Source organism: Cydia pomonella, chromosome 7, assembly GCF_033807575.1.
Source record: "Cydia pomonella isolate Wapato2018A chromosome 7, ilCydPomo1, whole genome shotgun sequence".
Taxonomy (NCBI): domain Eukaryota; kingdom Metazoa; phylum Arthropoda; class Insecta; order Lepidoptera; family Tortricidae; genus Cydia; species Cydia pomonella.
In genome coordinates this window covers 19,237,972-19,260,694 of record NC_084709.1, presented here as the reverse complement: position 1 = coordinate 19,260,694, position 22,723 = coordinate 19,237,972, and the positions used below count along the sequence as shown (strand labels likewise).

The 22,723-nt window shown below is 35.4% G+C and overlaps 2 protein-coding genes across 2 annotated transcripts; both read right to left on the bottom strand.

The window, feature by feature from the left end:
• Nucleotides 1-632: 632 nt before the first annotated feature.
• Nucleotides 633-4,264, bottom strand: LOC133520084 (flexible cuticle protein 12-like). Its single transcript, XM_061854386.1, has 3 exons — nucleotides 4,218-4,264; nucleotides 2,930-3,051; nucleotides 633-937 (listed from the first exon to the last, which is right to left on the bottom strand). Exons 1-3 carry the CDS (start codon nucleotides 4,224-4,226, stop codon nucleotides 718-720), a joined length of 351 nt encoding a protein of 116 aa, XP_061710370.1. The 5' UTR covers nucleotides 4,227-4,264; the 3' UTR covers nucleotides 633-717.
• A 2,895-nt stretch (nucleotides 4,265-7,159) lies between these two features.
• Nucleotides 7,160-22,554, bottom strand: LOC133520081 (uncharacterized). The gene is made up of 7 exons (XM_061854383.1): nucleotides 22,411-22,554; nucleotides 20,593-20,639; nucleotides 20,351-20,432; nucleotides 19,625-19,729; nucleotides 16,399-16,488; nucleotides 7,536-7,651; nucleotides 7,160-7,464 (listed from the first exon to the last, which is right to left on the bottom strand). The coding sequence occupies exons 1-7, from the start codon at nucleotides 22,444-22,446 to the stop codon at nucleotides 7,239-7,241; spliced, it is 702 nt and encodes a 233-aa protein (XP_061710367.1). The 5' UTR covers nucleotides 22,447-22,554; the 3' UTR covers nucleotides 7,160-7,238.
• Nucleotides 22,555-22,723: the final 169 nt, after the last annotated feature.

The following is a 22,723-nucleotide window of genomic DNA, read 5'->3' as shown; positions in this document are numbered from 1 at the left end:
ACATGATTTCCTACTTATTTTGCGGACACCGCTTGATGCGGTACAAGCCGTTGTACATTTCGACACGACATATTGGGTGGGTAATGAATAGAATCAGGCGTTACTTTGCGAAAATCCATTCTAATTAAATCAAAAATATTACTTTGCTAATCCGCGAAAAACGCGCATGGATTAGCAAAGTAATATTTTTGTTTTAATGACGTATTGGGTGTAAACAATTATTGTATCTTATTTTATTATAGGTATACTTCTCAGTCAATAAAAAAAAACATTCCAATACAAAACCTCAGTTCGCCAAAGATATAAAGTGTAGAGGATGATTGCGTATTTTTTTTAGCAGATACAAAAAGGTATACCTAATAGGTACACAACTATTACTTTTAGTTGCGATGTATAGGTAACATAACTCAATAGAAACATAATTATTAAAACAATAACATTATTTTTATTACTTTTCTTTTTATACAAATATACATTTATTTTAAAGGTTGTTTGTTATTGTGTTTAAAAAAAAAACATAATTAAGATAGGTATGTACAAATCGGAGATGTCCCATGTTTGAATCAAATTCGTTATTGAAGTATGCACTTATAGCAGAACAGATCTACCCCTTCTGTATCCATTCACTATACTTAACGTTACCTGATTTATATTTATTAGATTCTTGTACCTAAGATTAAAATCGGTGAAATAGATGCCGTAATTTAGTTCAGTTTCTCAGCCAAGCAGTGAAGCAACGACTCCCGGAGGAACAGCTCCTCCAGGCCCTTGCTCAATAGTGGGCTTATATCCGTCCTCATCAGCCGTGTAGTTGACGGTATAGGTGACTCCGTCGATGACGAATGAGAACACTCCCTTGACGGCCAACACCACTTCCTCGCCGGCTTTTACGAGCGTTCCTTGGGCCTCGTTCCTGTAGCCGTCGGATTGCTCGACCCTGGAATATAAATGTTTATTATTTGAACTGGGTCAAATACAATACAACAATGATTGAAATAATCGAAAAAAAAACATTAAAAAATATTCTTACTTAGAGCCACCCCACACTAGCGTCTCTTGAGCGTCGGCGTCTAGTCAACTGTAATATGGCTGCTGCTCGACGCAACGTTGTTGGCGCAACTGCGCCGACGCTTCAAAGACGCTAAGTGTGGGGTGGATTGCCTCGATCCTGACAACGAGCTAAACTCCGCGCCCATAACAACCAATAAGGATGTATTTAGGATTATCTTATCTTAGTTTGCAAATGTTGGCCGGTGCACAAAGACAATGATGGCAATAAACTTTACCTGAGCAAACCATTTTTATGTTTTTTATTTGTTACCTAATCTATATATGTCTATGACAATGCATGCCAGCAGAATTATTATTATTTAAGCCTTTTATTTCCAATAGAAAAAGATACATACATGCACGAATAAATTATAAAAGCATTTATAACTATTTACGTTTTTCATTAATTCTCTTAATCTAATTAAATTATATTATTTTGTAATTATTGGGTTTTGTTTTTTTATATAAATAATATTGAATATTGCGAAATAATTTATAACAATTTAAGTTCTATTGAATGTCCATTTATGGACCCTCCATACTATGCCATATTTCCCGATCGATGGCGGCACGGGTCCACGGCCAGCAGAATATGCTTCTATTTACTTACCAAAATTTACCATATTCTTTGAAATAAGTGATTGAAATTGAAATATTACCTCAGAGTTATCGCCTGACCGTCTACAAGACGTTTAAACGATTTCTTGGTGGCAGTGTAAGTGTAACTCGACTTTCATACCGGCACCTGTGGGCCTACCATGAACCACGTTCGACGTGCTGCCTCCATGTCGGACTTGTAAATTTGTACGTTAGTGTGACAGGGAGGTAACACGTTGAACGTGGTTCGCGGTAGGCCGTCTGTTTACACATTGATTTGTGTTTAGTGCGTAGAAGTAGTTCATACATTTGTCACCAAAGGCCAAAATAATTATATAAACTCGAAATAATCAATGTGTAAACAGGCCTCAACATGAAGGCCAGCCACTCTTATCCGTATTAATTTATTTTTCCTGGGGGCCAGACAAACTCTATGATGATTTGACGATACCATGAAATGGTCCTCTTGTCCCATTGTTCGTCTTACCCTATCTCAAATTTCTAAAGACCAATTCACACTCCCAAACTTATTATGGTTCGAAGTTCACTAATGTGTATCGGTATAACGTCGTCATCGTCGTCGGATGTATCGGTATCAAACACAAACAACAATGGTAAAACGACGCTAATGCACTCGATAGTACAACATGATCGTTATCTGTCCGACCAGTTATAGACAGAGAGCTATACCTGGGAATTGGTACATGATAATGAGGGTAACGAAGCTTGACAGTTAGTTTGCTATACTATCGTTATTACGTACTAAATGTGGGCGTCTGGCAGCTGTTCATCGGCGGAGGCCAGAATGACAGGCCAGCAAAATTTTCAGTTGGAAAAAAAAGGAATGCCAAAGTACGAGCAAATTTGAAACCGCTTTGTTTTATAAATATAGGTACTTAAACTAATGATATACTTAATAAAATCCCAAATCAGTAAATTCCGTACCTAATCAAATATAGCTAAAAGCTTTGACAAGACATTTATTGCCTGGCGATAAAAAGTTTGCCGAGATGTATAGTTTTTATTAAAATTAAGGTCAAACGTAAGAAAGGAATGTTGTGACTGTTATTTCGACGTCAACCCTTAATAAAAATAGTTAAATAGGTAACAATAAAGAATAACTCACGCCAGAACGGCCTGGGTGCGGGCCGAGAAAACCGACACTTCATTTTCTATGACAGGTGACCGTTGGTCACATGATGCTTTTTATAGAAAATGAAGTGTCGGATGCATCGGCTCGGACCCAGAACGTTCTAATATGAGTCATCCTTTAGGATCTTACGCGTAACTAAAGCCATCCGGATTGACTTCATTGTCGTATCGCAAGATCTGCACGTCGGCGGGGTTGAAGCTCGGAGCGGCTGGTGCGGCCAAGGCCGTTGCCACCAAACAGCATAGGATTAACTGAAAATTAACACGATAGGGATGATGACACATGTTGAATGAAATATTACATACATAATACATATGGTAATGATAAAAAAATACAGGACCAAATTTTTTTTTTTTACGTTAATAAAGGAATAAAGTAAGGGTACCATTCGATTCCTTACACTTTATCCAAAAAATATTATATAATCGCATTACGCAATATTTCACCGGCAAAATCGCAATTTTTTTGTTTTCCATACTTCAATCCGAACGGTACCTTAACTCAACAGAGAAGTATACGACTTACCGTATTAATAAAATTTAGGGAACCATTTAACGGTGACATACAGATTTTTTTCTAATACAATGGAATTAATTAAATGTGGACGAATTAAGACTCAAGGCCTTAACTATGTTTTATTTTTCAATTCACCCATATATTGGTTTAATGGAAAGTAATCTTTAAATTTATAATACGTGTCGTGTAAAATCACTCGTTTAAGTCCACCAATCCTCCATACAAAAGCCAAACTTTTGCCTGACCCATAGAAAAAAAAAATTTTTTTGGCGTCAAAAAAATTTTTCTTCTACTTTTTCTTAAACAGAAACACCTTACCGACTATGCCCTTAAACGGATCCCTGTTACAACTTAAGGGATATAGTTTTAATTTTTTTCTATGAGAGTTTCTAACAACGAAAACTAGTCCTATAAATATTTAGCCTGAGCATTTGAGCAACTTTTACTACGGAACCAACCCCGAAATCGCGAAAAAAAAATTTACCTCTCCCATAGAAAATGTTAAGCACAGACAGCCAAAATGTATAAAACAGCCAAATTCTCTTTCGCGTATTCGGGGTTAGTGGTGCTCAGTATGACCTATATATTCACCCCGTAAATTATTGCAAGTGACTAAATACTCGTAAACACCGTGTATGTAAAATAAATATTTATGTCATTTATTTCATGTTCAGAATGTCGTTTTAAAACTAGAGCGTAACTTTGATTTTATGAAGGCGGCTAGGTATGTGAGTTTCTTATATACAATCGCCATCAGATACATCGGAGCGGCCATGGTGTTCAAAAATATCTGAACACGGACTCTAACGCCTTGACATTAGAGGCGTGTTCCGATATTTGTGAGTACCTTCCGCCGCTCCAATATATCTGATAGCGACTGTACCAATTGTTTTTCACTCACCAGTTTCATCTTGATGTGACTGTATGGTGGGACACGACCAAATGACAATAAAGAGATGACACAGATCCTTTATATATTTAAAATTAAATCGAATTCATAAGTAGCGAATATTCAAAATGGTTGCTAATCTGGATAATTATTCATATTTCAAGGTAATTTCTTGTAAGGTTAGGGTACCATAATAAAATGAAGTACGATACCTTTGTGTTTGACACGAATATATTTATATTGCGTGTTTTTCTGATATATCCGCAAACTTAAACGGGACATAGGTTTTAGTGCTATGTAACGATTCTGAAATAAATTATTAATTTTCTCGTAACCACAAGTGCATAATTAATTTTTGTTTTTCTTTAGAGCAGCAATGTATTTCATACATCGTGATCACTTATGACAGCTGTGATGTTGTGTCAGTAAATGTCAAATGCTGACATGTCTTAATTATTTTTAGTTAAATGTTTTTTATATTTTAATTAATGCTGACATGTTTGAATTATTTTTAATGAAATGTCTTTTATGTTTTAAATAACTTCCTGAGGGTAGTCAAAAACGTAATTTTAATATTAATAGAAAACTATTTTATTCTATCAAAGTGTACGTATTGCTCACCCGGTATTGTATAGTCCTAGCCCTAAGTATACGTGTGCATGGTAGACTTTAGGAAAAATAAAAGTCGTCCCTTTTTCATAAAAACTATGGAAGTGTGTCTATTATGATCTAAACTAACTATCTTATGATTATGCGATCATATCAAAAATATACGCTGTATAATACTTTTTTATACTACGTTGGTGGCAAACAAGCATACGGCCCTTAGTCGGTACGGTACGGTAGTCTTCTTAAGGGCGTCCATATGCTACAAAGCTCCAGAGGTGCTTTGTAGCATATGGACGCCCGCAACTCCGGAGCCTAACACTCCGCGTCCTCGTTGAGCACTGGCAACCTTATTCACCGGCAGGAACACAGTCTTAAGTGCCATATACGCTACTGGCTCGTAAGTAATTTAGGCTAATTTCCGCTATTTTGAACTTTTTCCAAAAAATTCAACGACAGAAAAAGTATATTTAACTACCTATTGAACCTGTTCCCAAAATTTCACTAGAATCGGTTGAGGATTGCGACCTGTAAAGGAGAACATCCGGACATACGAAAGCAAATTGCCCGAGGAAAATAAACGCTTAAATTAAAATTGCATATAATAACTTGACAATAATTTATTCACTACACCCAAGAGCAATGAAAACGGATTACTTTTTGGATACTCTTGAATGTAGCATTTGGAACCATCGGATGCAAAATGGTATTCTTACTTTACTGAATCAAGCTGTGAGCTACATACTTATAATAAAAACAGGTAATCATAGCAGACAGCCAATAATAGATCTATCAAAATACTTCCCAGACTTCGTGAGGTCAAAAGATGACATTTAAGTGCGCAGACGATTAAGCATGCTTGAAATGCACGTGTACAGTACCTGACGATAAATATTGCACATCGGTCTTTAGAAAGAGAAGATGTGGAAAACAAGTGTTGGCAAAACTATTTACCGTAGGGTAACTAACTTCACTGTTAGTGCCCAACTTCGCCCAAATAAAGCTGCGTAAAAACTATAATAAAATAAAAATTCTGAAATAACCTAACGATCTGCAAACGATGTACAGTGATACGTCGCCTCACTACGCTTGGGATTCTATTTTAGAATCCTTCGCTACTTTGGTCCCTTTTCCATCCAGCACTTCTATTTGTCAATTAAATGACGGCTAGTGATATTGATATCTAAATAAACTTCATTAGAAGCGCGGCGCAGGGGGCGAGCTGGCGCTTGTCTATAGGATTATAAAAGCAGTTATTATGAATATCCATACAATATAATACAACTGTTGCATTTTTTTAATGATAACTTTTCTATATGTATTTACTTTGATTTTATTTATCATTTTAGTTGTTTGCTGCTGTCTTACTAAAAATATTGTGTGCAACGGTACTTCGACTCGGTCTACTTCATTTCGTTTTATAACTTCAGCCCTTGAATTTTAAGAACCCTTATTACGTATCTGTTACATAAAATACTATAAAGAGCATCAACCCAATTCTAGAGCCTAGTTTTATTCAAATTTTCTAGGTCAAATACTTAATTAGCAGTCGTGAGATTTTTTTATAAATAAAATGTAAGTAGATCTCAAATAATCCTTTAGATGTAAACTAGTTTAACTTCTATTGTCTTGACTGTCGCTAGTGTTATTCTTAGGTTAATTCGTCTGATAGGCCAATTCAAGTTCTAGTTATTCGGTATGTTTTCGATATGATACTGATCTGTCAGTGTCAAAGGTCAAGTTTTTGGTTATTTGTAGACATGTCACTTTTGACACTGACAGAACAGATCATATCGGAAACAGATCGAATAACTAAAACTCGAATTGGCCTGTGTGTATGCTGGAAAGCATTCTTCAATAAGTATCGTAAGCTATATATGTAGGCATATACCCAGACATAGACCTAGACAGGTAAAATGAGAGAGCTAATCTGGGGGCACGGTAGTGCCCCCGCCGGGACGACTAAATCTACCCCTGACGGAACGGAGACATGCGTTTCGGGTGAGAGGTTTTTTGTGGGTGTGTGTTTATTTACTCATTTTTGAACACACAAATAAATCTCAAACTATCTCTGAAATGGATTGACCGCTTTAGTTGTGGTTTTCTATGAAGGATTTGTCGTGATACACCAGTTATAGTTCTGAGATAGGCTTTAACTCAAAAAATGCCCCTGTTGCAATTTTTTCGAGTTTTTTAAAAATTATTAATATTTTGAGCTTTCATTTTAAAATTAATAATATTTACATGAATAAAATTATAATTTAAATGATAGTTTTATTCATGTTAAGGGAAAATAATGTACATGTATTATAGGTAAATAATACTTTATTATTATTTAAACTATTGAATCAGTATATAAATATTATATACAGCTTCATAATTGGCGCTATGTACAGAACTGTTAAAACAGTTTATTGACTTAAACATTTAGCCCAAAAGTGAGGCGACAACACCGGGAGGCACTGCTCCTCCGGGTCCTTGCTCGATGGTTGGTTGGAAGCCATTTTCATCGGCGATGTATGACACGACGTATGTCACACCGTCAGGGCCTACCCAGGAGTACTGCCCACGGACTGCGATGGCCTCGTTCTCGGTGCCTTGGTTCTTTAGCTCTCCTTGCTCTTCGTGCTTGCTTCCATCAGATAACTCGTATCTGCATTAAAAAATATATTAATAATGTTCGTTTTAAATGTGGTTACAGTCTTTTAGTTTGTGATTACTTACACGAATTGGTATCCGCCCAACCCAGAATTGTCGGACTCCTGACGGAGAATCTGCACCTCCTGGGGGTTCTGTTGAGGAGCTGCCCAACAAGCAGCGATGAGAGCTAATAACACCACCTGAAAATAATCAGGTAACTTCATATCGAGATCCAAATAACACTAACACTTCACTATTCAAATCACTTCACATAACTAACCGATTTCATTTTGGCTTCTGTTTTTGATTTTGGCGTCTGCGTGCCACGAAGATCTGCAAGTTTGTGGGATGCTGGTATGTCCTAACGGTTCTCTTATATATTTCTTCTAATGCTGGGTTACAACATAGCGCGATTCGATTGCCCTACGGCCCGGCGGCGCATCTGTCGCGGTGGGTGAACGGCCATACATACAAGCATTGTTCATCTGTGTAACCATGTGTATGGACATGGCATGACCCGTGAATGTTTTGTTAAGTAACGTTTAATAAGAGTACAAATGTCAATGTTAATAGGAATTTCAAAAGGTTGTAATTTACTTTGCTGCACAGAAATATTTCATTACTAAACGTTTATCGGACTGTATAATTTTATGAGCGATGTGATAGACACCGAGCATGTGTACGAGTTTCATTTACAACTCTGTGCTGTAGGGAATTTAATTGGTACTTTTACGTAGCATTCATCATAGTTGATAATAATTGCCTATAACAAGGTGTTTGATAAAACGAATCTTATGAAATGAAGCTGAAGTATTTTTCGTTATTGCTTTTATGTAACAAATGGATTCATAGTTCATTTAGTTTATAGTTAATACATAGTTAAATTATTAAATAATTGAATAAAATAAGATTAAGACATGACATGACGACCGGTTTGGCCTAGTGGGTGTGCCTGTGGGCCTACGAAGCTGATGGTCCCGGGTTTAAATCCTGGTAAGGGCATTCGTGTCCTGAGTCATGGGTGTTTTCTATGTATTAAAGTATTTATAAATATTTATATACCTATTATATACAGAATGATTCAGGAGACGTGAGCAGGATCAAGCTTGCATATTCGGTAAATTATCAGCAACTGTTTCGTACCAGTATTTGTGAGATTAACGTTAATTTAATTTTTACTGTTAAAAAAAAGAGTTTTATTTTATTTACGATATTTATGGTCACCCTCTTTGTTTTATCCATAATAAGTGACAAATTGAATGTCATCGGAGTGTGGTTACTTTTATAAAATCGTATCTCACTCAAGTGTGACATTTTATTTTCTTCATAATCAAAGTGCTGTCATAACTCATAACGGTTAAAGAGGTTGTATCTTTGTTAATTAATTGTTGTAGGGTGTCCATGATTGTAGATAATCAAATTTGTCCTTAAGAAAAAGTTAAATAACAGATAAAAAGCGTGATTGTTTTACTTAAATATGATGGTGAACGATTCATTAACATTTACTGATTGTGTAGTCTTAGTCCAGCTCACGTCTCATGAATCACCCTGTATATCGTTGTCTAAGTACCCTCAACACAAGCCTTATTGAGCTTACTGTGGGTCTTATACAATTTGTGTAATAATGTCTTATAATATTTATTTATTTATTTATTTAATCCACGCTTTGAGTTGCTTAGTAATGTAAATGTAACTACTTGACCCTTGTCTTTTATTAGCTTACGGTTTTTAAAAGATTATCTCAGGACTCGTGCATAATGATGCACTATCCACACTTGCACTAAAATGTACTATTACTTTATCAGGCGTTACTTTACGGAAATGCAAATTAGATAAAAAAAAAAATATTTTCCTAATCTGAAAAATAATATCGAGCTTAGTCAATTGGTGTTAACCGGAGCCAGCAGGGGTGGGAACATTAATTGCATTATGGAGAGTAAAGAGAATAATCTATGTGTATGAAAAGTGTCCACCAAAGGTGGCGCTAAATCACGTTTTTTTTAATTTGATAAAATATTCAATCGCACATCACTTCGTTAATGACGTCGAATCTCATGTCATATCCTTGTGCTACCATAGCGCCACCGGAGATTGACCATAGCGGACCATAAGAGATTGTTCTCCTTTAATTGCATGCAAAAAATACGCATGTAAAGGTGACATTCGGATGCCAATTGCAGATGCATTACTTTTGTGACATTACTGCGGACTGCGGCGCCGTTGATGCCGCCACTGTATCTGTCAATTTCCTTATTAACATTATAATCGTGACTGTAAATAATTTAATTGTAAACATCGCATAACTATTAACATTTTAAATCTACCTCAAAATAGCATCTACAAAGTTTTAAAGTTTTCGTAACCGTAACATTCGACCTCTCACCTCATTCTACAACCCCCATTATCTATTTCAAAAATATAGTGCTCTCGACGAATCTGTATTAATAAAGGCGTATGTTGTTAACAAATTGGCACTACTTACGCCCTTCCGTGTCCGAACGGGTGTACTCTCGTTGACGTGTAGTCACGTTCAAACGAAATCGGCAGACATCAATAAGGTGGTGCCACTTGACAGCACTAGTATCGGATGACTAGTTTCCTGACTAATATTCATGTCGTCAGGTCTTGTAACATAGTATAATATCTTGGTCACTTATTTATTCGTTCAGTTAGTTACATTCTTTATTTACTCTAGGATCATATCCATAAGGAATAACGTAAAGTACATGTTACACTGTGCCCTGTTAACTGTACAGTACATGAAAGTTGATATTATATAAAAATAGTCATTATTGATGCAAGTTTTATTGCCGATTAGTTACAAGCCGATTTTGAAAGGCTCGATAAGTAAATTATATTTTTTACTTACTATTTCTGTAACCGATTCCATACTCCTTATCAAACTAACCTATGTAACCTTTTGGTTACATTGTTACAATGTTTTCATTGGCAATATTGTTCTTAATCCAATTTATAAAACTTAAATTGCAAGCCGAACTCAAAGTTTTAATCATTGTTTCCTTATTTTACCTTGTAGAATAAAATAATCAGTTGAATGAACTTAAGTATAACTTTATAGGGTATTATCAGGAAAGTGTACATTTTAATTGATTCTTTAAGTTTCGATTGACCCCGAGCAAGGGTCAATTGTACGAGCCATTCCGAAGTCAGTATCACCAAGCGTGATGTGTTTATTGCAGAGTATTTATTGTTTCTTGTTTTTTCAATTAAGCAGTCTATTGAGTTACATAAGTCAAAAGTGTGAACATTTATATAATTCAGACTAAAAAGTGAAGGTTAAATTGAGATATATACCTGCTCCATTAAACTAATCATTCCTCAAACTGTGACTGATCCTAATAACAAACGTAATGTAACGAGTAGCTAACACTTGGCGTCTCCTTGGCTTCAAAATGTTACTGGAGTAAGATTTACTTCAGCAGTATTTTGATGCCAAGGGGAATTAATAGCAAATTACAAGGAAAAATAATTTTTTCACTTTTTTGTTACTTACTTTAGTTAGTGTGAATTGTATGTATTTGTTATTTTAGAATATTACAGTTTCAAAAAGATAGGACAACAGTATTTATCTTGTGTGGCACCAAGCGGCTGCCCGGTGAGCACATTAAGTCACTGAAGAGGCAAACAAATGGTTATTTCTGTGATACTTGCCACAAAACTAAGTGGCGAGTCCGGTCATAATGCCATCTCTTTCACTATTGGTTGGTCTTAACAAGGGTAAAAGAGATCTCAGTCGCCAGTTAGTTTTGCGACAAGTATAGTATGGCTCGGTGACCTTGCGATAAGCTTCATAACCTTAAAAATTAAAATAATCCTTCGTTAAGTCATTAACACAGCGAACTTACGATGATCTTGAGTACCATAGACCCTACTCGTATTGGCACTTAAGTCTACTACATATTTATTGTACCTATATATGTTTGTACGACTGTTAGAGTGTGGTAAACACTTTCGGGCACAAACTATTGATATACCTATTTGTAAAACTACTATATAGCACATATTACAGAAGTGACAGGTACTTCATTTTGTTTTATTCGATACTATTGTAGCTTCAATTTACTATTGGGTCGCAAATTGGGTGGGCAAAAATAAGTTTACTTATTAATTCATAAATTGGATGTAGATGACGACGTTAACATTCTCATAAGGTTATGGGAACTTCAATCGGTTCAAGTAAATATTTCGGCCTTTAACATATTCTATCGGCTAGAGTTATTCGGAAGATGATGCATTTTCTTAAAGAATCCATTCGATATTGACGCTTCTCCGATGGTCATAAATTTTATATTCCGGTGCGCTAGAATCTCGGAAATTAATACGCGCACCGACCGCAACGTGAAGTCAGTAATCAAGTAGGAAAGGTCAAGGTTTGACGTTTGGCGCTGAATAATTTGTGTCCAATTGGTTTTTGATGGGATGGGTCTTTTAAGAGCTTCGATCATTATGCATTCCTAAGTTCTTGTACAGTAATTTGTTTGATCACGTGGGCGGTCTGTGCCTGGCTCATAACACAGACGAAGTCTTGAAAACAATTCAGCTAATATGTATATAGTATTTAGCAAAACCCTAATGATAATAATAGTAGATTATGATACAAGTGTGCTACGTTGGTCATTCCTCTACACTCGAGGCAATGATGTGCGCGCGAGCTGAAAGTGAGCGCGCAACAAGACTGCCTATGTGTGTAATAACTAATGTACGTGTTTCTTACGACGTTTTTCATCACATTTGCGAGAGAGAGAGAGAGAGAGAGAGAGAGAGAGAGAGAGAGAGTTCAACAAAACTGATATTTATCAAATTTTAATTGTAAAAGTACTATTTAAAAATACCGTACAAGATCCCACATGCGGGGTAATATCTAGGATTATGAGCCTAAAAGCAGTTCAATATTTACCACGTTACGAGCAAGTGTGCTGAAAAACAATAATTTTAAAATGCTCATATATCATATATGCTCGCCCAGTTCGGGTTTAGGTCAGGTTTATCAACTGAGGCTGCGGTTCTGTGCCTCAAGCATACTGTCCGATATTACACAGATCGTAGAACACCGGTCTATGCATGCTTCTTGGACTTATCCAAGGCATTCGACCTGGTGTCCTACGATCTCCTATGGAAGAAGCTAAACCAAGCGGCGGTACCTGGAGAGCTGGTTGAGCTATTTAAATATTGGTACAGTAACCAGATTAACAGGATAAGATGGGCGGGTTCGCTGTCTGACTCTTACAAATTGCAGTGCGGTGTGAGACAGGGAGGCCTAACTTCGCCAAGGCTGTTCTGCCTATATATGGATCACCTGATTCAGGAGCTCAGCGGCACTCGAGCGGGCTGTTCAGTCGGAGGACAGTGCTTCAATAACATCAGCTACGCTGATGATATGGTGCTGCTTAGCCCTTCGGTTTGCGCACTTAATAATTTACTGGCCATATGTGAAAGATACGCGGAGGTACATGGCCTCAGGTACAATTCTAGTAAGACTGAGTTACTAATTTTCAAAGCCGGCACTAAAACATATAGCATAGTTCCACCAGTCATGTTAGGAGGCGTTCAGTTGAAATTAGTAACACAGTTTAAGTACCTGGGGCATTGGGTCACTGCGTCTCAAAATGATGACATGGACGTTGAGAGGGAGCGCAGGGCTCTATCAGTGAGAGGCAACATGTTGATCCGCAGGTTTGCAAAATGCACAACAAGTGTTAAAATAACCTTGTTCAGATCTTATTGCCAAACTTTTTACACTTGCAGCCTGTGGATCAACTGCACGAAAAAAGCCTATAGTGCGCTGCGCGTCCTCTACAATAACGCGTTCAGGATGCTGATGGGGCTGCCACGGTACTGCAGTGCGTCGGGGATGTTCGCGGAGGCATACACGGACGATTTTCATGCCATTATGCGCAAACGCGTCGCGTCCCTGATGCGTCGTGTTCGTGGTAGCCCCAACAGGCTCTTGAGCGCGGTCGCAGGGGCCCATGACAGCCCGATATTTGGCCACTGGGCGAAATCTCACGCGCCACATGCCAACTACGACAAATAATAATTAGTTTAATATAATGTGATTGATAATTTTAATTTAATTTATTTGATAATTTTAATGTAATTTAATTGATAATTTTGATTTAATAATGTTAATTTAATGTAAATATTTTGATTGTTTGTTGTTTTGTGTGTTATGGATATTTTCCGAAATAAATGCTTTTTATTTATTTATTTATTTATAAAGTACCTACTTAAAATAAATTTAATTATATGACTGCGTCTTAAAGTATATAAATAGCTGTTGTTGGAAAATAGTGTCTATTTAAATTATTTCAACACATCGTCATCACAACGCCAGTCGTACCTGTAGCCTTTAGGTACTTTGCTAAATACCGCATGCATAATGGTTTACAATGAACTGTTTATCGACCAATTATGCTACTGTGGCTACTGTTAATACAAAGTATTTATTTATAAAACCAGTTTAGTATAGGGTCGCATAGCCAATGTAACAATAAATACTTTCTATGGTGTATTAACAAGTAATTAGTTTTCTAGAATTATTTGCTAGTGTTTTATTTTTAATTTATTTTTTGTTATTTATTTGTAATTTTGCTATTGTAAGTAGTTACATGTTGTTAATTAGCAAAATCTTCATTCTGATGTTGATTTAAAATTATCGGGAAGTTAAATTACTTAACCAAAATTAAAATAATGTCTATTTTATCGAAAACCAGTAGATACCATAAATACATCATTCATCATTAATATAATACCCCGGGAAAATTTGAAATGGAATTTACATTACCACAACAGATTATTTACCGGTTTTATTTCCCAGAATATACTTACCGACATGTTACAAAATTTTGCGAACGCTTATTTAAGCTTCTATGATCACCATATTTCACCGGCGACGGGTCGCCCGACCGGTCGTGTTACATCAACCGAAGGCTCTACCGAAGTCACCCGATGACCTCCGACACCCATACGTTCGACCATCAGCAGAAGAACGTACTAATAGCATTCTAGTCTCCGATATACTTACGATCAATCTACTTCGAACAGCACCAAAGCTATAACTTGCCTTACGATCTGTTTCAGGTCAATCCACCGCCTTTTGACTCTCAGACAAATTCAATATAGCTTAATAATTAACAATGTAAATAACATTATGTATGTATTACAAGGTTCACAAGGTTACGCGACACAGATGTCGATGACATCGGCTTATGTAACTCGCGTCGAGAATTTAAGTAGCAAGTTCAATTCATCGCGTATTTCGTTTATTAAGTGTTACGACATGTATCATCAAATTTATAGGTTTCATTCGGCATAAAAATAACAATATTCATAAATTCTTATATGTCCACGTGCCAATCAAATCATCCAAATTTGCAAGAAAGATTTGTTAACGATTCTTATGAACTTTTGTTAAGTGTGTTGTCGTGTTTTATGATGATTGGAAGAGTTTACGTTGTCCGATTTCAATTAGCAAATATTAAGATGCCGTTTGGATTGAGAAATTCAAGCGATGACCGCTTTTAATGGGGATTTCTATGAATTGCACAATTTTTTTATGATTGACAATGTAAATTTTAGTAGGTAACTTTGTGAAACTCTTAATATTTATATATGTAGATAAGTATAGTATAAAATAGCATAGTATAGTAGTATATTTATTTTTATTTTATTTCAGGCAACATGTACAATCGTACACCCATCTTCTTCTTCCTCGCGTTGTCCCGGCATTTCGCCACGGCTCATGGGAGCCTGGGGTCCGCTTGACAACTAATCCCAAGATTTGGCGTAGGCACTAATTTTTACGAAAGCGACTGCCATCTGCCCTTCCAACCCAGAGGGTAAACTAAGCCTTGTTGGGATTAGTCTGGTTTCCTCACGATGTTTTCCTTCACCGAAAAGCGACTGATAAATATCAAATGATATTTCGTACATAAGTTCCGAAAAACTCATTGGTACGAGCCGGGGTTTGAACCCGCGACCTCCGGATTGCAATTTGCAAGTCGCACGCTCTTACCGCTAGGCCACCAGCGCTTCGTACACCCATATCAAAATAAAAATAGAAAATCTTTTTACGTAAACTTATAAAAACTCTAAGTCGCTGTAATTTTTACTACCTACAAATTATCCTTATTTGAAACGAACAATGTTCCAAAATTACACAACTATCATGAGATTGAAACATCACAAAGAATTCAAGTTGCCTCGCAAGACGTGACTAAGGACGATTCCAACATCGAAACGCCTCGCCGTCATGGGAACGAATGCGAACATCTACGATCAGATATCCGAATAACTGAACGAATGTCCGGGTGAAACCATACGACGCCGTGTGATTAGCTTATGCAACCTATTGTCCGGGGACCTACTCTATCAACGATAAACAATGAGTATCGAATCCAAAATAGGCTGTAATCGGGTCCGTGGACCTGTCTTGTCGGCGGCGATCGCGAACTTGATTGTTGTGTGTATTTGCATAACTATTGGGCTATGATTCGCATTGTTATCAAGTATGAAGATCTTTATAACTGATGCATTTAAATAATGAGAGAATTTAGATCAAGTCAGTCAGATCTATTTAAGACTATACAATTAAAAGGTTTCTAAAGTTCAAATTCTATAGATTAGATATGTATTGCATTTATATTACTGTTTTTCTACACGTAGTATATGCTTAGGCCCCAATAAAGAATTAACTTTTTTGTCAATTTGATGCATGAGTTTTTAAACTGAAAATTCTGACATTATACTATAAAGAAAATAAATATACTGTTTTCCAACTTAAACCAAGAAGGTATATATTAAAAAACACTGTAAAGAGTTAAATAAAATACTATTTCATGAAACAATGATAAAATGTATTCTAAAATGTCGTAACAATTTTATCCAGTTCCTCTAGAGTAAAGCAGATGAGAAATATACAGTACACTCTTCGACGATCAATGTGACTTTCTAGTTTCTGAGACATGACGTATGCGCTCTCTGCTGAGGAATATCGGTTCACGTCTATGTGGCACATCTGTAATACAACACATTAATGTATAAATGGTTCATGCGTCGATGTACAGTCGCAATCAGGTACATCGGAGCGGCCAAGGTGTTCACAAACATCTGAACACGCCTCTATTGTCACGTTAGAGTGTGTGTTCAGATATTTTTGAGCACCTCGGCCACTGTTGGGCACAGGCCTACTCTCATCGAGAGATCGAGAGGCTTTGGGCTATAGTTCCCATGCTGGCCCAATGAGGGTTGGAGACTTCACATACGTACACCTTTGAATTTCTTCGCCGATTTTAAAATTTCCTCAGCAGGTATCTCGGCTACATCACTAGCTATTTAATACTAAAATTATACTGCTATTGTGTGCATCGTAACGGTATACTACTAAAACATTAGACATGTTTTCGTGAATTTTATCTACCTAGCCAACTTTAACCTTTTAAGGTTTTGATTCGAATCTGCTCTTACAAGCAATAGTCTAGTTTCCATGTAATTTTTTTCATGGCAATTGCCCTTGAGAAAAACATGTGAAAATTTAATATAAAAACTAAAATTTTGCGTCAACGCCCTCTTAAGTCTTAACTGAGCTTCGATTGCTTACTTTGCAATAGGGCTTACAAATTGTCAGTTAACAGTGTGTGTTTAAAATACCAATAATACAAATATGTATGTAATTTACAGGAAAAGCAATTTTCTTAAATCTCGCATAAATACAGAGAGTGCTCCCATGCAGTATCTAGTAGTTATAATACGTTTTAAATTATGTTCATCAGCGTAAAAATAATCTATAGGAACAATAGGGTAAAGGCACCTATTACCGTGGTAGTTAAGGAACTTTTCAAAAGAGATCCAAAAATTAAGGGTATCAATGCTGTCTAACAGCCAGGAATATTTTTTTTTCATCAGAGCATTTAATGAACTTTCCGTTTCACACGTTTTTGGATTCATTTTGGGTTATTATATGTATTAAAATATTTTTTGAAGCCAAAATGACCAAATCTTCTATTACCGTGGCAAGGGCCAGGCTGTGATTCTATTATCGCGAATTGAGCTTTCATTACCGAGGGTACAATTGGCATGATTTTTCTGCACTCGTTAATAGAAACCAAACTCAAAATTCGAAACCTAATACCGAGGGTTAAAACAATAATAACGACGTGGGTTCTGTATATTATTTTTGTGTCATTAAGTTTAATAATGACACAAAAATAAAAAATAAAACTATAGGAGTATGTTTAAAAATAAGAGATATATTCGAAGAGATTATTATTACACTTTGGCACAATCAAATACTATTAAATAGTTAACTTACCAAGTACCCACGAGTACCTGTATAACAAGTTATAAGTTGAATGTTTTACATGTAAAACAACAAAAATTATTGTTAGTAAAGTTTTACTAAGGACGTATATGACAAATAGGCCTGCCTGTTATTAAATAAAGTAATTTTTAAATGCTATAAAGATTGATAAGAATGTGTCTTACTGACAATTAGCTGCACAAAAAAAACAAGTAAGTAACATTTTCTCATAAGGCACAGCGTAAATTATAGTCAAAATTTTATAAGCTGGACGTTTACTACCTGAGTGAAAGTTTACCACAGTGAAATGGTAAACGTCCACCTCATAAAATTTCGACTATATATAAAAACATGAAAATTTTTAATTCTAATATTTTTGATAAGGTAATTAAGTTAAATAAAGTCTCTCACATATTATGTGTTATAATTTACCCGTTTATAATGAACAAATCACAGTACTTTTCTTATTGCTGATTCTTATAGCTAAAAAAATCATGTCTGAGATATTGAACTACTATATAAATAAAATTATATAAAAAAAAAATTTATCGGAACTGTCCGGCAGTTGGGTACCCTTCCTTGTCAGAGTAATAACTGAATCAGAAAACAGAAGAATTTAAATCTGATAATGATAACTGAAGTCTAAATTTTATCAACGAAATCTGTACTTGCGGTACCCTAAATGCGATATTTCAATACAATACCAAATAGTCACTCGGTAATAGATAACTCTTTAAGATCCTATTACCGACCCATTCGATATTTCTCTGGGTCGGTAATAGATTTCTATACATTCTATTACCGAGGGTAATCTGATCATACCATCGGTAATAGGCTTAATTTGGAGTTTAATTAAACCTAATTCCGACCCATAAAAAGAATAAAACACAGATGGTTTTTCAAATCAAATCAAACACGTATATTACAAGCTTCTTGTAAAGACAAAATCACATAACTGGCAAGTAAATTTTAGGTTTTAACTCAAAATAAAAAAAAGTTGACAGATTAAGGGTACCCATAGAAATAAGGAAATCGGTGCTGAAGTTTTTGTCAAAAATTAAGGGTTAGTTGAATACTTTCCATACCACGGAAATAGCTCTTTAATAGCGTGAATAGATCAAGATTGGAATAAATAAAAGAAATTATAAAATTGATAATTTGTACCAAAACTAAAGAGTAAATAACAAAACTGCCACTTTTTTTATTACCGTGGCATACCACGGAATTACTTACCACATAAATAATTGGCGCCTATCACCGCTGTATTTTATTTTCAATTTTAAACGTATTTCCCGGTCAAAAACTAAGTTAAAAGTAACTCAAAATCGTGTAGAAAACAATACACAACCTCTTAAAAGGCATTGCACTAGTTTATTTGCCATAACTATTACGTAAAACACTAAGTAAGATTGGAGTGCACTTACCTGTGGTGTCACGCGTCTGTATGGAACAACCGGTTCTTGCGCCGCCGTCGCACAAACTGACGAATCGCGAGTTTTTTGTTACACTCACACAAATGCACACTAATGGGCACGATAGACCAATGAATGAGCTTGTTTTGTGTATGCTTTATTTCTTAGGGAATAGATCTGTTTGCTTGCAAAATGAGTATTTGTAAACACCGCGGTGTTAGACGTCGATTTTGATACCCGCGTTAATAGCCGCCGTTACCCTAAATTAAGCTTTCCTAGGGAGTGCTGAACTTTTGCCCATCATTTTATTTAGTGAAAGCGGTGTCGAGGATAAAATACGACATTTGGGCATTACTTTAAAGTAATAAACATTAAAATAATGCCCAAATGACAAAACTTAATTGATATTCGTATGTTATGCTTTTGAAAGTAAATAATATTACCCTTTTTCCTTGTTCGCCATAGCAAACCAATTCTTCAAAAGGGCTGTTGAGTGCAGACATCGGATGCAGGAAATAATGCCGGAGCTCAGCATAACGACCCAAGTGCTTAAATATTAATGTTATATGTAATAATATATAAAAATTACTAAATTCTTATCCTTTTGTGCACACATGTTTATAGAGTTATACTTAGTCTAGATCTGAAGTGTATGCTAATAATATAATTCCTGCAATTGTTTGTAACTTGTTTCGGGAGTAAAATAAAGTATGTGTCTACATATATATTAGTTTATGTAATGGCTGTGAGATAAACATTTTGTGCGATGGTATGTATACCATTGAAATATGTAGGTTGCTAGGTACCTACTAGATGTCCAAATATTACTACAACTTCGTGTACATGCAAAACAACAGTCGTTCGGCCCAATTTAAACTTTAAAATATGTCAAATATTAGGTCTATATACTATATGGATAGCACAAAACAAAAACGCCACTTTTAACACTGACATATCCGATCCATACCGTACTTAGACATAACATTTGATGTATCTCAAAGTTCGAATCGGGCCGCAAGACATGTTTAAACCTTATGAAGGTGTCTGCTACATTCATAAGTTAAAATAATACGTGAAGTAATGGGAGATATTTTGTCAACCATTTCAGCCAAACCTACTTACCTAGTTATTTCTTTAATTAATTACCCGATATAAATAAAAATTCTTACTTCAGCATCAACGCGCCCAGTTTTCCGGACAGTATCTTGTGGAAACTCGTTAGGGAAAATTCTCCTCAACTCGACATCCTCGCTAAAGCAAAAACAAGTGACTGTTAACCTTTACATGCACATAGACTCAACTCAGCATTTAAAGACCTTATTATAATAGGAATAAGGTCTTGACAGACAGGTAAGCATGATCGTACAAAAATAAACTCATTTGACGCGATATTTAGCAATATACCACTTACTATGTGTAAATGACAGCACCGGCCGGCTTCAAGAGGTTGTGATGAACCTAAAATGGCACGATGATTATGGTTAGTTTATTGCAATTATTTATTTTAATACATATTATTTAGCCTTTAAGATTCAAAATTGTAGTTATTGAAGTAACATGATGAGTACCGCAAAATGTGTGATGTTAACTAGATGGCTTATGAAATAGTCAATTTGAGGGTTTTTTTTTAATTTAGTCATTTTTTTTATAAATGTGGCCAGTAATCATTTGATGTTTGTACTCGTATTTATGATGCCATCCAATAATATTTCCTCTTAAATGTCAGAATTAATTTGTGGAAGGTTAAAATGGTTTTATAAATGAACAATTATACATAAGTTACAAATATCTTTTAAATTGGCTATTCGTTCATAATATTATGGTACTAATTGTGGCTTTTCATCACAGAAGGATTGTTATGCTTCAAGGGCAATAAATAAATATATTATAGGATATATAAATATATTATAGGACATTATTACACAAATTGACTAAGTCCCACAGTAAGCTCAATAAGGCTTGTGTTGAGGGTACTTAGACAACGATATATATAATATATAAATATTTATAAATACTTAAATACATAGAAAACACCCATGACTCAGGAACAAATATCCATGCTCATCACTCAAATACATGCCCTTACCAGGATTTGAACCCGGGACCATCCAATAAGGCCCTTTTTATCTGAAATTCCGACAGAAATTCTGATAAAAAGGTACTTATTGCACATTAAGCAAAAGGAACCGTTTATAAAAAGTTCAGATATACAAACTAACACAATTATAAAATTAAGGGGATAAAACCAGTGTACCGTATTATACTGATAATTATTATATTGATCACTTATACAGTACGTATATGATACGAGTAATTAATAATGTCCTATACCTACTGTTGACTACTGTTTATGAAGCATTTATTTAACTATGGTTATTTATGAACCTACTCACCGTTTGCATACTACTAGATTTAACAATAATTTACAGACAATCTACCGATGCTGCACCCGAATTGCATAGACCGACTAGTGTTGGTAGGAGTTCGAGTCTTTTGAGTCTGAATTTAAAGAACTCGACTCGTTTTTACGAGACTCGGTGCTTGTATAACTTTTTAGTCTTTTAAGTCCCGAGGCGAATCCTTTATTGAGTCATTTTTTAAGAGCAACTCAAAAGGACTCTAGCCTCCGAATAAAGACTCCGGCAACAATTTTATAGGTTTTAACTAAATAGCAGTTAAGGAATTATGCGTTATTGTATTATTTGTGTACCTAATCCACAAATATTACTTAAAGGCAATGCATTACGAAATTTTGCAAACAAAAAAATTTAGTGTTTCATTTCACTCAAGTCTACAAAAGACTCGGGTCTCTAAAAGTTGAAAATAACTCGAGTTTAGACTTAATTGAAGAGTCTGAAAATCTGAGTCGCGTTTTAAAGGAGAGGACTTAAACAACTCGAGTCTAAACCAACACTAAGACCGACGCATGAACCTTACTCATTTTTCGATCGGTGTTGATTGCACACTTAAGGTTAAAAAGCACTACGATTAATTTCTTGCGGTTTCAGAACCGCAAGAAGGGTAACGCACGGCATGCTTCATAATCGCACGCACTTGCAAGACTGAAACCGCAAGAAATTTGTGGCAGTGCTTTTAAAGTCTTAAGCGGTTTGTTAATATTGACATACGCAGAATATTTTTTTCAAAGACAACTATCACGTTCATTCCAAGCCGAGTGTAAAGGGAGAGTATTAAGATAGCTGCATTTACTCGAATAAACTTCACTTACCATTAGAGCAACAAGATGAATCGCTGTTTTAATCATTTTAGTTAGTTAGCTGCAATAACGTTTAATCATTTAAATGTTAGATATGACAGTCCGCGTCATCAGGTTATCGTAGCTTTTAAACTGTTTTTCTCAAGTCCTATTTATTGTATCCGTAAATATATTTATATAAAAATCTAAATAGGAAACGTTTTTCTCTTCAATCTAAAGTGTGATAAATTCAACAATTTCAAGTTATACATTAAACCAAATGTTATTGTGAAACGTAGCATAAAACCATAAATTGAAATTCGATGAAAGGTTATCGATTGTAATA

What these genes read in the sequence shown, in the direction of transcription:
- LOC133520084 (XM_061854386.1), bottom strand. An exon ending in CCGGATGGCTTTAGTTACGC is followed by an intron (nt 938 to 2,929) that starts GTAAGATCCTAA and finishes TTTATATTCCAG; the next exon opens with GGTCGAGCAATCCGACGGCT.
- LOC133520081 (XM_061854383.1), bottom strand. Translation starts at nt 22,446, where the DNA reads ATGATTAAAACAGCGATTCATCTTGTTGCTCTAATG. An exon ending in GTCACATTGATCGTCGAAGA is followed by an intron (nt 7,652 to 16,398) that starts GTGTACTGTATA and finishes GATTATTTTCAG; the next exon opens with GTGGTGTTATTAGCTCTCAT. An exon ending in TTGGGCGGATACCAATTCGT is followed by an intron (nt 7,465 to 7,535) that starts GTAAGTAATCAC and finishes TTTTTAATGCAG; the next exon opens with ATACGAGTTATCTGATGGAA.